General features: G+C 50.4%; 1 protein-coding gene across 2 annotated transcripts; it reads right to left on the bottom strand.

Moving 5' to 3' along the window:
* Positions 1 to 9,198: 9,198 nt before the first annotated feature.
* On the bottom strand, positions 9,199 to 17,354 carry Scgb1a1 (secretoglobin family 1A member 1). 2 transcript variants are annotated; one of them, XM_048360425.1, is made up of 3 exons: positions 17,281 to 17,354; positions 9,971 to 10,158; positions 9,199 to 9,474 (listed from the first exon to the last, which is right to left on the bottom strand). In XM_048360425.1, exons 1-3 carry the CDS (start codon positions 17,282 to 17,284, stop codon positions 9,409 to 9,411), a joined length of 258 nt encoding a protein of 85 aa, XP_048216382.1. In that variant the 5' UTR covers positions 17,285 to 17,354; the 3' UTR covers positions 9,199 to 9,408. The 2 variants fall into 2 exon arrangements, with proteins under 2 accessions (XP_048216382.1, XP_048216381.1); XM_048360424.1 differs by lacking the exon at positions 17,281 to 17,354 and adding an exon at positions 11,220 to 11,852.
* Between the last annotated feature and the right edge of the window lie 206 nt (positions 17,355 to 17,560).

Here is a 17,560-nt window from a genome sequence, read left to right as displayed (position 1 = left end):
ACCACTGCCTAGGTGGGCTGGGACTGCCATCTGCAAGGCAGGCCCCTGTGAAGCCAGCTGGGGTGGGGGGCGAGGTCCTGAGTGGTGTCTGTGGAATGGGGTAGACTTTCCTCCTTCCTTGCTGTCCTTATACGTGGCCCTTTGTTTGTTTGTTTTTGTCCATTGTAAGGCTTGAATTCAGGGCCTGGGCGCTATCCCTGAGCCTCTTGGTGCTCAAGGCTAGCGTTCTACCACTGGAGCCACAGCGCCACTTCTGGCTTTTTTTGGGTAGGTTTAGTGGAAATAAGAATCTCACAGACTTTCCTGCCTGGGTTGGCTTTGAACCATGATCCTCCTGGATCCTCCTAGGATTAGAGGTGTGAGCCACCAGTGCCAGGCGGGCTTTGATCCTTCTTAACGAAGCTACCGAGAGCTGGGATAATAGTTGTCTGTGGCTGGTCCTGACTTTACCTCAATCTCTAGAGAAAGACGTCCATCCATTCATGAAGACAGTGTCCTGATGGCTTAATCAGCCCTCACTAGGCTCACCAAGTGGTGGTATTTTGGGGGTGGTACTGAGGTGTGAACTCAGGGTGCTGCACTTGCTGGGCAAGCGCTCTATTCCTTGAACCACGCCTCCAGCCCTGGACTTGTCTTAAAGGCCTCCCACCTCTTAATACCTTGACTCGAGGACCTACCTTCCAGCACAGGAGGCCACGCCCCTCTCTGCCCAGCTCCTGCCATTATGCCCACTGGCTCCCTTGGGCCAGGTGTGGCCAGGTGGCAAGGCCGTCCTTTCCTTCCGGGTTACAGGATTGCACTCCAATAGAATGGTGACAAGAGTCATCACGAAATACCCAGATGCAGCCAGTATTCACCTTGGTCCACCGGAGGCTTGGGAGTGTGTGTGTGTGTGTGTGTATGAGAGAGAGTATGTGTGAGAGAGTGTGTGCTGGGCCTTGGGGTTCGCTCTGCTGAGCCTTGGGATATCTGTGGAATGGTGGGAAGGCTGAGAGAAAGGAGCCTGGTGGGACTGTGAATTCTGCCCTAGGCCGTGGAATTTTGACTTCCTGTTTGGCCTGGCATGTGTTCCCCCACATTTTCAGCTCTGACACATCCTCTCCCTCCCCCTCTCAGGATCCGTTTCCTCAACTGCAGAATTGAGGGGGTTGCAGGAGATCGTATCTGTGGCCTCTTTAACCTTGAGAGAAGTGATGAGCTGTCTCCCAACCCCAGCCCCATACTTTCCCCTTGGGCCTGTTGACTTGAGAGCAAGAAGAGGGGTGAGGAGGGGAAGAGGGGAGGGAACACCCCCAAGAATGGTCCAGGCCAAGACTTCAATAGTACCAGGTTGACATTCTTTGCTTTAGGAAGGAGATAGAGAGAGAAAGAAAAAGACTGAGAATTCAAATGCATAAATTCCTTACAAAAAATAAATGTTTAGACACATGAGGGGGAAATTTGAGGGAGAAAATAAAATGCATAGCAAAAATGTTGCAAAGGACAGAACAGAAGGGCTGGGCATTGGTGGTTCACGCCTGTCATCCTAACTACTCAGGAGGCTGAGATCTGAGGATCACGGTTTGAAGCCAGCCTAGGCAGGAAAGTCCATGAGACTCATCTCCAAATAACCACCAAAAGGCCACAAGCAGAGCTGGGGCTCAAGTGCTAACCTTGAACACACACACACACACACACTCACACACACACCTGCAGAAGCCAGGTGCTGGTGGCTCATGTCTGTCATCCTAGCTACTCAGGAGGCTGAAATCCAAGGATCAGGAAAGTCCAGGAAAGGCTTATCTTCAATTAACCACCAGAAAACCGAAAGTGGAACTGTGGCTCAAAGTGGTTAGAGCACTTTCCTTGGGCAAAAAGAACTCAGGGACAGTGCTCAGGGGCCTGTGTTCAAACCCACAACCAGCAAAGAAAGAAAGAAGGAAGGAAGGAAGGAAGGAAAGAAGGGCAGGGTGAGAAAGATGGGTTGGCAAAGTGGTCACAGTTGACAGGGCCTAGACTCCAGGCTGTGGGCCTCGGGATACAAGCCAGTGTTAAGGGGTGCTACAGTGTGCATGTCAAATACTCTCCCAAGACCTTGGTCCCCAGGGGTGCCAGTGGGGTGTGGATCTTGATGGAGTGGTGAGTCCTTAGGTCACTGGGGCGTGTCCTCGCTGTGGGACTGTGGGACCTCAGCCATCCTGTTTCCCTTTTGCTTCTCCACCGAGGTGAGCAGGTTGTACCTCACACACACCTCCTCACCGTGGCCAACTGTAACATCCACCGGAGGCCCAAGCAGTGGGCTTTCTCCCTCTCAGACCAGGTCCGCCAAAACAATGTGTCTCTGATAACCCTTTTTCTTTTCTTTTCTTTTCTTTTTTGGGCCAATACTGGGGCTGGGACTCAGAGCTCTGTGTCAAGATTGGCACTCTGCCATTTGTGTCAAGACTGGCACTCTGCCATTTGAGCCACACCTCCACGTCTGGCTTTTTGCTGGTAAACTGGAGATAAGAGTCCCACAGACTTTTCTGCCCAGGCTGACTTTGAACCTTGGTCATCAGCTCTTAGCCTCTAGGTTGAGAGTCGCTAGAATGACAGGCATGAGCCACTGGGACTTGGCAACCCTTTTTCTTTATAAATTATCTCAGTGGGCACCAGTGGCTCCCGCCTGTCATCCTAGCAACTCAGAAGGCTGAGATCTGAGGATCACAGTTCGAAGCCAGCCCGGGAAGGAAATCTGTGAGACTCTTATACCCAGAACCCACAGCCCCAGTCCCCCAAATCCATCTCCCAAGCCTGCTTAGTGTCAATGTTTTCCCATGCAAGTGCAGAGGACATTCTCCCTGCCCGGCCCAAGTCCGCAGCCTCCCATTGGCTGAGGTGCGACGCACATAGTGTGTTGACTAAAACTCTCTCTGTTGTTGTTTTACAGGGCTGTAGCTGCGGCCAGGAAGAAAACCACCCCCTCGGAAGGCTGTTTGTGTGACTGTTCTTTGCAGCATTGTTCTATTTAAAAAGGGAAATTACATCTTACTGTGCCAAAGGAAATAAACACCTGCTGCTAAAGGAATATCTTCCACGAGGTGGCTTTTCAAAGCACTCACGATTATGCCCACGGCTGGTTCTTGGCAAAGGCTGGGCAGAGCCTCTATTGATGTGTTTCTTGGCCTGCGAGGGGATGGGGCATGCGTGGGCTTGCAACTAGGTGATGGTCCACTTATCTGTCTAAGAAACATTTCTCAAGCATCCATTCTGTGTCAGCCCTGTTTTATTTATTTATTTATTTATTTATTTATTTATTTATTTATTTATTTATTTATTTATTGCCAGTCCTGGGCCTTGAACTCAGGGCCTGAGCACTGTCCCTGGCTTCTTTTTGCTCAAGGCTAGCACTCTGCCACTTGAGCCACAGCGCCTCTTCTGGCTTTTTCTATATATGTGGTGCTGAGGAATCGATCCCATGTATATAAGGCAAGCACTCTACCAGTAGGCCATATTCCCACCCAATGTTTCCCGACTGAAATTCACATTACTCCCAAATGCTGGGATTACAGGCATGAGTCACTACAGGAGGCTACCCCGGGTGGGTTCAGTTCTGTTTTCCTTTCCTGGGTTGTTATGATTTTACTGGGATGATTAGCTATAGGCAGGTCACATTTTTGCTATTTTGTTTTTGTTGTTGTTGTGTTTTGTTTTGTTCATTTTTTTCCATTTTCAGAGTCAGCACATGACCACTGCCTCTGCGTGACTGAGCCTCAGAGAACTCAGCCCAGTCCCTCCTTTGTCTTCTTCTATTGTCCCTCTCCCCCTCACACCTTTAAAAAAACAATTCTGCGAGTGTGTGTGTGCTGGTACTGAGGCTTGAACTCTGGGCCTTGCTTAATGTTTTCTCTTAAGGTTGTCACTGTTCCACTTGAGACTTAGTTCCACTGGCAGCTTTTTGCTGGTTAATTGGACATAAGAGTCTCACAAAGTTTGCTGTCCAGACTGACTTTGAACCTTGATCTTCACATCTCAGCCTTTTGAGTAGCTAGGATTACAGAAGTGAGCCACCAATGCCTGATTTCCCTTTCTCTTTCCTCTTTGAATAATCTGAGGAAATAAGAAATGTTACTGTTATTATTATTTTGGTGAGTCATGGAGCTTGAGCTCAGGGCCTGAACGCTGTCCCTGTCTTTTGTTCAGGGCTGGTGCTCTACCACTGTGAGCCACAGCTTCACTTCCCATTTTCTCGTGGTTCACTGGAGATAAGAGTCTTGCTGACTTTCTTGTCTGGGCTGGCTTTGAACTATGATCCTCAGATCTCAGCTTCCCAAGCAGCTAGGATTACATGCATGAGCCACCGGTGTCTAGCTAGAAATGTGATTTTTAACACATCAATGAATTCTTCCAGGCACAAGGCTATTCACAATGTCCTGTCACTGGGGTACAGTCTGAAATTCTGTTCTGTGCTGATACATATTAAGTGATATTTTTTGCACTATCTGGTTAATATTCAACTTTCATCAACATTGAATACAACTGCAAAATAATCAGGCCTTGGAATTTATCAAGCATAAGCTGAATACATTGTAGATAGATTTGTGGTTTAAGAAGAATTTGATTTTGTAATCTGATTTCATCTTTGTGTAAGAACAAGAAAAAAGCCAGGGACAGGACTAGGGCTGTCTCAGGTAAACGCTCAAGCCCTTACCTGGCTCAGGGCCCAACGAGAGCCTCTAAGTTCTACCCCGAGGGGCAGGGGAGAGAGTGAGAGCAACAGAGAGAGACAGAGAGACAGAGACAGACAGACAGACAGAGACAGAGTCCAGGGTTCAAGGTCATCTCTCTGGGGCCAATTGGGTATTGATGTGGTCCTTTGTGGAAGCAGAGGCATAGAATAAAACAGGTGGCCTGGGAATGTGGCTTAGTGGTACAGTGCTTGCTTAGCATGCATGAAGCCCTGGGTTCAATTCCTCAGCACCACATAAATAGAAAAAACCAGAAGTGGTGCTGTGGCTCAAGTGGTCGAGCCCTAGCCTTGAGCACAGAGAGGCTCAATGACAGAGCCCAGGCCCAGAATCTAAGCCCCAGGACTGGCAAAAAAGTAAAAGGAATAAAATAGGCTTCAATTCTATGGTGGTTTATTTTTTTCCTTTGTGTGTGTGTGTGTGTGTGTGTGTGTATGTGTGCGTGTGTGTGTATGCACTAGCACTGGGGCTTGAATTCAAGGGCTTGTGCTCTTGCTTAGGCTGTAGTTGTTGTTTGCTCAAGACGGGACCTTTACCATTTGAGCCACAGCTCCTCTTACAGCATTCGCTGGTTAATTGGAGATAAAAGTCTCTTGGACTTATCTGCCAAGGCTGTCTTTGAACTTCAATCCTCAGGCCTCAGCCTCCTGAGTAGCCGGAATGACAGGTGTGAGCCCCTGGTGCCTGGCTACAGCTACTGTGGCAAAATGGGAGTGAGAAATGTAAGGGGAGCTCTCTCATTCTGTGCCTCATGGCTACAAACTTCAGATAGTGTATACAAGCAGCAACAGGCTGGGTGCTGGTGGCCTATGCCTGTAGTCCTAGCTACTTAGGAGATCTGAGGAGTAGGGTTCAAAGCCAGCCTGGGCAGAAAAGTCCCCATGAGACTCCTATCTCTGAGGAACCACTTGCGAACTGGAAATGGAGCTGTGGCTCAAAAGTAGAAGAGCACTAGCCTTGTGCAAAGCAGCTCAGGGACAACACCCAGGCCCTGAATTCCAGCTCCACGATCGACAACAGAAAGTATCAACATGACTTTTGTGGTGGTTGGGAGTCCATTTCATTGACATGATCCAAGAACATATCTGGGCTGCTAACCCTGGGTGCTCGGTTTCAAAGCTGGCAGCCAGTGCTCACTGAGCTGGATCCACCCGCGTGTGTTGGTGCTTGCACTTACTCTAGTGTTCGAATTCTAGGTTATTCGTGGAAATATGCTGGGTGGCGAGCTCTTGATGATTCACGCTCACATTATTCTCTGTTGGCATATTTGGTAAGCCCTCGGGAGGACTGAGCCCGTAATTACACGTTGCAGGATGCATTGTTGGTGTGGCCCTATCATTTCCCATCGAGGTTTCTTTTATCATCTGTCCCAAGCATTTTGAGCGGCAATTGCTGCATAGTGAATTACTACCCACAGAATCCCCTGGTATTCGTAAACAGCTTGCCATGGGTTAGCTGTAATCCGGACATCATTGTATCCACCTCATCTTGATAGAGTTGCTGAGAGCCGGTTTTGCTTCCTCTTCCTGCCTCATGAGTCATTTAGAGATTTTTTTTTTTTCCCCCTGCCAGGCTAACCTCAAGTGTCTCACGTGTAAAACAGCAGCTTTTCGGATAATCTGCGAATCCAGGCTGTAACGGACGTCCACTTGTTCTGTGGGTGCTAAGAGGAAGAATGGAGACTGTGGTTCTTAGGAGTTGAGTCAGGTGATGGTGGTGGTAGTGGGTAAATTAAGAACAAAGAAAATCTGCTGGGCGCTGGTGACTCATGCCTGTCATCCTAGCTACTCAGGAGACAGATGTGAAGATGAACCATGGTTCAAAGCCAGCTCAGGCAGAAAAGTATGAGAGACTCTTATTCTCCATTAACCACCCACAAAAGCCAGAAATGGAGCTGTGGTTCAAGTGGTATAGCACCGGCCTTGAGTGGAAAAAGCTGAGGGACAGCCTTTGGGCCTTAAGTTGAAGCTCCAGTACTGGCACTAAACCAACGGAAGGCAAAACAAAACAAAACCCTTCAAGTCTATTTCTCTGTGTTAAAGGAGTTCTCATTTTTATAGCTTACCTTCACACCCCTGAAGGCAGAGACACCTCTGTGTGTGACAGATGTGCTGCTTTTTAGCTGAAGTTATCTGCCTTGTATTTGCCCAAGGTAAATATTTCTCTAGTCATGAGCAGGTAATTAAAATTCTGAACCTTTTATGGCCCTGGATCCTTATCGTTTAAACAACACTCAGCTAGGTGGACAGTCCACTGGGAGGCAAAGGTATGTGCTTGTCAAATGACCTGGATGCAGAAGAATTTCAGGCCCTGGGAGTCGGGGTGTGGGGGTGGGGTGGGGAGGAGGAGAGGCCAGCTTCAGGGCCCCACCTGTGACAGACAATGAAGGGTTGGGTGTAGCTGCTTTATCGTTTGTGTGTGTGTGGGGTTGGGGGGTAGTGAATTTTTCTCCTTGGTATCTATTGGTTTCCTGGCTGTGGGGAATCCTGGCTTGGTTGGGGGGACCCCACCGGGAGGTGTAGGGAGGGGTTGGGGTCTGTGCTCTGGGCTGGTCAATACAGCAGACCGTGTGCAAATGACTGCTGTGGAGTACGCGATCGATGGCGGTTATGATGCCGCGATGTGTGCTTCAGGACTTTAAAAACCGGGCAGGTGGAGGTTGAAGGACTGCCGCCAGCGCCTCTGGACCCTTAGGGGCAGATCATCTACCCGTCTGCATTCCATCCCACTGGCCCTTTGGGTGATCATGTGGACGTGTCATGTAGCACCATCTGTGTGACGGTCCCTGTTTTCCCCTCAGAATCCTAATGTGCATGAAAGCTTCAAAAATCAAATGAAGAAAAAACAAAACCACTTGGGTAGAGGATGCAGGATCCCCAAGATCCCTTAGAAGAAGGGAAGTTGGAGGTAGGTGTGGGTTTAGAGGCCCGGAGCCAGCCAGGCTCCTGGCTGCCAGACAGCATGGTGGACACCGCCCCCTGGTGGCTGTGCGGGGCAGGCGCGGGCCCGCCCTCCCACGTGGCTTCTTGTTGCTGGCAGAACTGCTGGCCCCTCTCCTGCCAGGCTGCCTCCTTCCTTCCTTCTCTTTGCCCTCCTTCTATCCTGACTGCCCCCAGAGACTGGCTGGGGGTGGCATGGCTTGATCAGGAGGCTGACAACCACCACAATGGAGTGAGTTTCTTTGTTGGGGGGGGGGGGAGGCAGGGGTTTAGATGGCCACGGACTCCTTTTAGGACACGTATTCTTTGCACCTTTTACTTTAGAGCCATTTATTTGTTTTATTTATTTAGGTGCCAATCCTGAGGTTTGAGCTCAATACCCGAGGGCTGTTCCCTCTAGGCTAGAACTCCTCTACTACTTGAGCCATAACTGCTTCTGGCGTTTTCTTTTTTTTTTTGCCAGTCCTGGGGCTTGAACTCAGGGCCCGAGCACTGTCCCTGGCTTCTTTTTGCTCAAGGCTAGCACTCTGCCACTTGAGTACAGCGCCACTTCTGGCCATTTTCTGTATATGTGGTGCTGGGGAATCGAACCCAGGGCCTCATGTATATGAGGCAGGCACTCTTGCCACTAGGCCATATCCCCAGCCCCTGCTTCTGGCTTATTGATGATAAATTGGAGACAAGAGTCTCACAGACTTTCCTGCAATCCTCAGATTTCAGCATTCTAAGTAGCTAGGATTACATGCATGAACCACCAGCATCGGACTGAGAGTAATATCAACCTATCTCCATCATCTATCTATCTATCTATCTATCTATCTATCTATCTATCTATCTATCTATCTATCTATCTATCTATCTATCTATGAGCAGCTGATGTTTGGCCTGTACAAAGGGCCTGAAATGGGAAGGCCTAGGCTTAAAAAACACCTGTGGGTAGGAGAGGTAGGTGGAAGGGGTTACAGTAGATCAGAGTCCCTGTGGAGGGACATGACGTGGGCTGGGAGCTGGTCCCCAGTCCCTGGGGGTGTGACAGTCTGGGACGGTGGAGGGGCTGTGCACACAGAGGGAGAGGACGATTTGCAGCTGCTCCAGCTGACTGGAGAGGGACGCATTAAGGGATGGCTCTGAGACTTCTGACTGCAACAGATCAGGCAAGAGGAGAAGCTAGAGGATCAGGCTAGCACGGGGCGAGACTTCAGGCCAGGCTGGATGGGGAGCATGAGGTCTGTTAGACTCAGAGTTGATGTGGAGGAATGGTTATCTAGCAGGAGGGGGCTTGAGCTCTTTGAGTGGCAGGTGTCAGAAACTCAGAGGAAAGGAACTTTGAGAAGAGGCTTCTGAACTTTCTCCTGAGGCCCAAGGGCAGAGCTCAGTTGCTCTTTTTTTTTTGGTGTTGGCCCTGGGTCTTGAACTCATAGCCTGGGTGCTGTCCTTGAGCTTTTCTGCTCAAGGCTAGTGCTCTACCACTTGAGCCACAGCACCAAGTCTAGAGGTTTTTTGGTGGTTAATTGGTGATGAGAGAGTCTCACAGACTTTCCTGCCTGGGCTGGCTTCGAACTGTAGTCCTCAGATCTCAGCCTTCTGAGTAGCTCCTTGCATTTCGCTGTGGCACTTCTAGGCCAGGTTGAGACAGGCCTCCCCACCTCAGGCAGGTCAACGAGAAGGAGACAGACAAACCAGTGGAGATGCTTATAGTTTTATTGCAGAGAGCATAGGCAGGGGTGGGGGCTCAAGATGACAGTGACAGGGGCATTTGGCAGTTAGACACCTTGGAGGTTTTGGGTTCCTTTATCAGATGTACATTGTGGGCTTTTTAATATTTTGTCCTAAAAGAAAGAAACAAAAACAACATTAATAGTGGTTGAGTTTCAGACAAACACACTGGCTCACAGAAACGTTTGAGGCAAGGAGGTATAGTAAACTCTAGAATTATTTACAAAAAAAAAAAAATCTATCTAGGGTTGGGTGGCTCACTCCCATATTCCTAACTCTAACTCAGGAGGCTGGGATCTGAGGATTGCAGTTCAAAGCCAGCCCAGGCAGGAAAGTCTGTGGGACTCTTATCTCCAAGGAACCATCAAAAACACTGAACTATGGTTGTGGCTCAAATGGTAAAGCAGCAGCCTGGAGTGAAAGAGATAAAGGACAGAGGGTCTTGAGTTCAAGCCCCAGTACTGTCCCCCCAAAAAAACCCCAAACAATCTCCAACAACCAGCACAAGCAAAGCTCGGGCTGCTGGAGTGTGTCATGCCTGCAAGCCCAGCCCCTGGGAGGCTAGGGGAGGAGAGGCGCTATGGCCACCCAGTGGGAAGCGGCTCTTACCGCGAGCTTCATGACGTTCATTCTGAGCTCCTCGGGGAGGGTGTCCAGCAGCCTCTTCATCTCAATTGCCGAGTCTCTGATGACTTGCTCAGGATGGAAAGGCTGCAGAGAGGCCTCGTAACTCGACAGTGAGCCCAGCAGGAATTTCTCCAGGACATATAGAAAGCTTGGGCAGGTTTCTGCAGAAGCTAGAAGGCAGGAGAGACAAAACTCGAAGCCAGGAATTTTCCTAAGCTTGCCAGCCCTCTGCCAGAGGCCAACAGCTGTGGCCAACCAGGAAGAGATAGCTTCTTTGTGTGCGCTGGTTATGGGGCTTGAACTCAGGGCCTGGGGCACTGTTCCTCAGTCTCTCTGTGCTCAGGGCTAGTGCTCTACCACTTGAGCCACAGCGCTACTTCCGGCTTTTTCTGAGCAGTTTATTGGAGATGAGAGTCTCATGGACTTTCCTGCCTGGGCTGGCTTTGAACTTCAACCCTCAGATCTCAGCCTCCTGAGCAGCTAGGATGACAGACGTGAGCCACCAGTGCCTGGCTGAAGGTTTTTGTTTGTTTTAATAGCAATTGTATTTTCCAGTTGGATTGGGAGAAGTAGAGTGACAATTAGCTAGACAACCCCATTTCCTAAAAGGCTGGATGCGTGGGGGAGAGGTGACCTCCCTTTTCCCTTCCCTCCATGCCCTCATTTCCCATTCCTTTCTTCTTACAGACAACAGCAATTACTCTTTCTGGAATATTCCTTTCTGTCTAGAATAAAAGGTTTCTTGAACTCCCCCCACCCCCTAGCGTTAAGACTAACATCAAGTTGAGTTCGAGTTGAGGGGATACCCCAAGCCTGGAGGCGGAGTCAATGTTTCATGACTTCTCCCGGCCTGTCCTGGTCTAGACTTTGGGGGAATCACTATTCCTCATCCACTTGCAGTTAGACAGACAGGCCTCTGATCCCCTCCATCGGTTCCTCCAAGCTTTCTGATCCCCCGAAATTCTGATTTGTGCTGCTGGGGTTTGAACTGAAGGCCTCAGGGTTGCCAGGCAGGCCGCCTTACCACTGAGCCCAATCCATCCTCCCTGGAATTCTTTCCCTATGTCCTTTCCCTGTTCCCTGACAGCTTGCTCCTTTCTCCAAGACCCAAGATGGGTGGGGTCATTAGACCCAGGGTTCTGGGAATCAGAATTGGCAGGTTCGGGGGAGGGGGAGGCTGAGAGGGCCTCTCAGCTCCCCCCTTCCAGGGAGAGGGGCCCTGGGCACTCACCAGAGCTGCAGGACAAGGCCAGGGTGGCCAGGGCCAGGGCGATGACCAGCTTCATGACGGAAGGCCGGGGAGGTTCTGGCTGTGTGGAGCTGGGGTCCTGTGATACCCACGGTATCCAGCGTTGTCTTATATGCTCCAGAGCAAGGGGCAGGGGGGGAGGGGAGGGGCAGGGGCAGAGGGCAGGCCCCACTTAGGAGATGGAATTATTTGCTTGGGCATCTGCTTTGTGGAATAGGTAAATATTTTCTTTTCTCAACCCAGTTTCAGATGTCCTTGAAACTGAGCTTCCACAATGGGCCACTTGGGGGAAAGCTCAGCGCCCCCCCCCCCCCGCCCCCCCGCCAACCCCCCAAGGCAGCAGGAGAGCCTGAGCTGGGGGCCCAGCCTCTCTGCCACTCCAAGGAAGGCAGCTGGACTCAGGCTGTGACTGGCCGGATTCTCAGGGCCTCGCTGTGGTCAGGCTCCGAGGAGGCCTGGATAGAAGCATGTGGACAAAGAAAAGACTTTTCTAGACCCTAAGCCCCATCCAGACACCACTGGCCCGTGCCTGCCGTTCTGGCTACCCAGGAGGCTGAGATCTGAGGATCACAGTTGGAAGCCAGCCTAGGCAGGAGAGACCATGAGACTTATCTCCAACGAACCAGCACAAAACTGGAAGTAGAGCTGTGGCTCAAATGGTAGAGCACCAGCCTTAAGCAAAGAAACCAAGCCAAAACAAAAGCTAAGTGAGGGCAAGAGGCCCTGAGTTAAGTCTCTGTGTACACACACACACACACACACACACACACACACACACACACACACACACACACACACAGATAGACAGAGAGACACAAGTCCCACACAATGCTGAGCCCCAGGCTGGACCTTGAACACCATTCACGCTTTTCTGCTGGCCAAAGGTAAGAGCACTTTCCAGTCCACCTCTCATTTAACCTCTGAATGACCTTTATTTACCCTTGGGCCCTCTCCTTTTTTTTTTTTATCCTTTCTTTCCCTGGGCTCCCATGCTCAATTCTTTCCTGCGGTTCCTCCTCTGGACTTCATAATCTTTCTTGATATTGACTTTTTCCTGATGGCTCTTTAAAAAAAAAAAACCAACAACACAAAAACGTTGTTATTATAAGGGTGATGTACAGAGTGGTTACAGTTACATAAGTCAGGTGGTGAGTGCATTTGTTTTGAATGATGGTTGTGAAGTGTTGGCTGTTCCCAGGCTCTCCCCGCTTCCCCAGGGCTCCTGTTTTATAACCATCTGGCACTGCCTGCTCGAAACCTGCGCCGCAGCCCCTGCCCCCCAGCCGCCATCCCAGGTCAGGAGGTGAACTTCCCACACAGCCCTCCAAATCATCCTGTCCTGCTCGGTGGCCAGATGAAATTCAAGTTCAACTTGCAGGGCCCTGGGCCCCTTGGCCCTTGTCTGCCATTTGAACTCCATTCCCCCCTCCCCACCCCCCCCACCATGGCATTTGATGTTTTCTTACAGTGTAAGTGTGTTTGAGAACATTCTAGGTTTTCTTCATGCCTTTCTACCTTGCCACCCTGCCCCATCTTCAGATTATATATGTGTTGTCCATTTCCTTAAATCTATTAGAACTTTAAGATTCAGTCAATGGTCCATCTATTTTTGTGTGTGTCCGTGTTTGTGCTGGTACTGGGGCTTGAACTTAGGGCCTTATGTACTCAACTTGACTGTGTGTGTGTGTGTGTGTGTGTGTGTGTATGTGTGTGTGTGTGTGCTAGTACTGGGGCTTGAACTCAGGGCCTAGGTAGTGTCTGTTAGCCTTGAGCAGTCAAGGCTGGAACTCTACCACCTGAGCCATAGCACTACATCGAAGCTTTTGGGTTGTTCACTGGAGATGAGTCTCACAGTCTTTCCTTCCTGGGCTGGCTTTGAACCACGATCCAAAAATCTCAGCCTCCTGAGTAGCTGCGATTACAGGCGTGAGCCGCCAGCAGTTAGCTTTCTCACGCTATTTTTTTTTCTCAAGGTTAGTGTTCTGTCTCACCTCCACTCCTGTTTTTTGGGCTTTTTTTTTCTTTTGTTGTTGTTGATTAATTGGAGATAAGAGTCTCATGGACTTTTCTGTCCAGAATGGCTTTGAGCATCCTGGGTGGCTGGGATGACTGCGTGAGCCACCGGTGACTGGCAGCTGGTTGTCTGATCCTGCACTCAGAACTCCATCCGCAGCACCTGTTTTCCTGATGCGGCCCCCTGTGGCAGGGACGCCACAATGCATGGGTCACACCCGATTCTTGCCATTGTGGGGTTGACAAACAAGTAAACAATTAAATGAAATAATTGCAGGTTGCCATGAATGTTAGGGAGGGACTCAGCAGGTGCTTGGTTAGAAAATAAGATCTATTTAGATGGTGGAATGAGGCCAGCCTTTGTGAATGGGTGGCTGTATTCAGAGGCCACAGATGATTCTAGAAAGAGGAAACACCCAGGACAGAGGGACGAAGGTGGGAAGGCCCCTTGTGTGCATGAATTGGAGGTTTAGGACCTTCAGGGGCTGGATCGTGGAAGGCTTCCATGCTGATTACACATTACAGGGAAGGTAGAGGTAGGAGGATTGAGTTTGAGGCCATCCCAGGCAAAGTTAGTAAACTCTAGTTCAAAAATAAAATACAAAGAAAAGGTTTAGTGGCTCAAGTGGTCAAGCACTTGCCTAGCATGCCCAGTGTCCTGGGTCCTATTGTGTGTGTGTGTGTGTGTGTGTGTGTGTGTGTGTGTGTGTTACTATTTTTTTTTTTTGTCAGTCCTGGGGCCTGAACTCTGGGCCTGGGCACTGTCCTAGAGCTCTTCAGCTCAAGGCTAACACTCTACCACTTGAGCCACAGCACCACTTCTGGTTTTCTAGTAGTTAATTGGAGGTAAGAGTCTCAGGGACTTTCCTGCCGGGACTGGCTTTGAACCGCGATCCTCAGATCTCAGCCTGCTGGGTAGCTAGGATGACAGGCGTGAGCCCCCAGCATCCAGCCCACAGGCTTTTTGTTTTAAATAGGGTCAATGTAGCCCAGGCTAGCCTTGTAACAGCTTTGTATTTAGCTTGGTCTGGCTTTGAACTCATGATCCCCTGCCTCAGTTTACTGAGTGCTGGGATTTCAGACATACACCACGCTGCCCGGCTTCTCAAAGGCTCTTAATCAGGGAGTGAAATGCTCTGACTTCCCATCCAAGGTGACCCCGACTTGGGAAGTGGGGTTCATGGGGGAGCCTTTGAGAAAAGCAGGGTTGGGAGTGGGAAGAACGACTCCAGAGAGCACTCACGGCGTGCCTCTCTCTACCCCGGGGCTCCCAGCGCTCAGTGCTCAGTGCACGGTGTTCTTTCACATCTTAACTGGTGCCACTCCTTTTTACTTGACTGATCTCCTCTAGGGCTGTGGCTTTCGCCAGCCAGCAAGCAGTACTGACTGGCTAAGCAGGAATTCCTCAGGCGGATTGACCTGGAGTTACGTGACATCTGGAGACTGTGATGACACGGGCGGATTGTCCCACGGAGGGACGACTTAATGCGCTCGCAAAGAGCACAGGCTGGAAGAGCAGTCACGGTGAATGAATTGCCCTGGGATCACACCGTGGGTGAATGAATTGCCCTGGGATCACACTGTGGACTTCCCTGCTGCTGGACAAGGAAGGGAGATTTTCTGAACTGATCATGAAGGCATCACCCAGGCAGACTTGGAAAGGAAAAAAACAGGACATAGTAGAAAAAAAAAAAAAGCCAAGTGATGATGGCTCAGACCTAGGATTCTAGCTACTCAGAAGGCTGAGATCTGAGGATCTCGTCGAATAAACTATTAGCTCAAGTGGTAGAGTGCTAGCCTAGAGCAAAAGAAGCTCAAGCAAAGCAACCAGGCCCTGAGTTCAAGCCCAGGACCAACAACCCTCCTCCTAATCAATGAAAAACAACGCCCCCCGCCCCCAACAAAAGGCTGGCAAGTGACTCAAGTGGTAGAATACCTAAATATCAGTACTGCTGAAAAAAGAATTGAATGCCCATAGAAGGAAGAGCAGTCTGGGTATGGTTGAGATGGTAAAATGTTATATTAGGTGCCACTCACCACAACAGAAAGCCCTGAGAAAAATGACCAGAGTGTGTGTGATCTTGAGCAAAGCACTTCCCATCTCTGCAACTCAGCTTTCTTTCTCTTTTTCTTTTTCTTTCTTTTTCTTTTTTGTGGGTGGTTGTGGGGCTTAAACTCAGGGCCCGAGCCAGGTCCCTGAGCTCTTTGTACTCAAGGCTGGGGCTCTGTCACTTTGAGTCAGAGCTCCACTTCCCGTTTTCTGGTGGTTCATTGGAGATCAGAGTGTCCCAGACTTTCCTTCCCAGGCTGGCTTTGAACTGTGATTCCCCAGATCTCAGCCTCTGGAGTAGCTAGGAGTCCAGGCGTGAGCCACCAGTGCCTGGCCTGTGACTCGATCTTCTTCTCTCTGTATAAGGACTCGGGAACATCTTCAGAGCCTCTGACTACAAGGACCTGTAGTGGCAGCCAGCACTGAGAACATGCCTGGCCCATGTGGGCCAGGGCTGGAGGTACCGGCTCCCACCTGGAAGGAGAGAGGGACCAAGGTTCCTTGCTCACAGGTGCGCCCGTATGACTCAGGGCTGCAGAGTATCTTGGGTAAGTTAATGCTGTTGGGCCTGGGCCATGAGGAGCTTTTCCTCTGCCCCAGACTACATTGCTTCATCCTCCCAATAAACCTGCTGGCTTAGTTGGCTTCCATATCCCTGGCCTGACCCCAGGGCAGGCATTGAAGTATAAAGCTATTACCCGACTGGGGTGGTTCAAGCCTGTAATCCTCAGGATTACAGTAATCCTCAGGGGCCTGAGATCTGAGGATCGTAGTTTGAAGCCGGCTCGGGCAGGAAAGTCCATGAGACTCTTATTTCCAATAAGCTACTCAGAAAAAGCCAGAAGTGGTGCTGTGGCTCAAATCGTAGAGCACAAGGGACAGCACCCAGGCCCTGAGTTCAAGCCCCAGGACTGGCAAAAATAAATGAATGAATGAATAAGTAAATAAAAGGCCTAGGATTTTTTTTTTTTTGTAGCTTTGTCTTTGAATCCCAACGTGAGACTGTTTCTACTATGAAGCAGGGGAGCACTCCCCTACCCCACCACCTTTTATTTGTAGAACTGAGGTTTGAACTCAGAGTTTCACACCTGCTAGGCAGATGATCTGACCTCAGCCCCCTTTTTTGCTTTAATTATGTTCCAGAGAGGGTCTTGTGTTTTGTTGGGGCCCTAGCCTCAGACTTGGATCCTTCTCTCCACGGTCTCCGCTTAGCAGGGGTTGAACAGGCATAAATAAGCCATGCCTGGCTTGTTTGCTGAGCTGAGGGTCTCATTAAGTTTACCCTCAAGCTGGTCTCAAAACATGATCCTCCCAATCTCTACCTCTAGGGTAGTTAGAAACACAGGAATAAGCTGGGTGCTGGTGGCTCATGCCTGTAACCCTGGCTACTTAGAAGGCTAAGATCTGTGGATCTCAAAGCCAGCCCGGGAAAGGAAAGTCTGTGAGACTCTTATCTCCAATAAACCACTCAGGAAACCGGAAGTGGCGCTGTGGTTCAAGCGGGAGAGCGCTAGCCTTGAGCTGAAGAGCTCAGGGACAGCGCCCAGGCCCAGAGTTCAAGCCCCAGGACCAACAAAAGAAAAACCATAGAGATGGCAAGGCTCAAGGTGCTTCTCCGACTCCTCTCCTGAAAGTACTGATCAAGGCAGGGATTACAGGCATGAGTGACTCCATCTGCCCTACAGGGAAGCCTTCCGCAAGACCGTTCAGTGCCACAGCTCAGTGGCTGTGCAGAGAACGGCTGACGGACTGTCACCCCGACAAATCCAGGGCTTGAGACCTCTCTCTAGGGAAATCTGTGGGCCATCCTCCAAGCATGTTCCGGGAATCGGTGCTTCCTACCTTTGTTTCTGTCACTTCCCTGCCACGTCCCTTCTCGAACTCTCCTGTTCCTCTGCATTCCCTCCTGAATCCTCTTTTCCTTCCCTCTTCCATCCTTCTTCCTTCCCCTCCCCTCCCAAGAGGCCTCTGGCTCGTCACCCATGTTCCTGCCTGATGGCTTCCTAGGCCCAGCTGGTGAAGGCTGGAGATGTGTCCCGGGTCTGGGTGGGACTGTGATCAGCCACCGCCAAATGTCCCAGACCGGCTGAGCCGCGCCAGTCCCTGGAGAGCACTGCTTGGCAGCGGTGAGGCCTCTCCTCCGCCCCGGAGCCCGCCAGGCCTCTCCTCCGCCCCAGAGCCCACAAGGCTTGCTCGGCTTTCTCTGACCTCTCACAAGAAACGTGTCGGTCGAGGCTCTTTTGCTTGCTCAGGAAATGGA

This window comes from Perognathus longimembris, chromosome 13, assembly GCF_023159225.1.
Source record: "Perognathus longimembris pacificus isolate PPM17 chromosome 13, ASM2315922v1, whole genome shotgun sequence".
NCBI lineage: Eukaryota > Metazoa > Chordata > Mammalia > Rodentia > Heteromyidae > Perognathus > Perognathus longimembris.
Note: the sequence above shows the minus strand (reverse complement) of the source record. Positions and strands in the feature narration are given on the sequence as shown.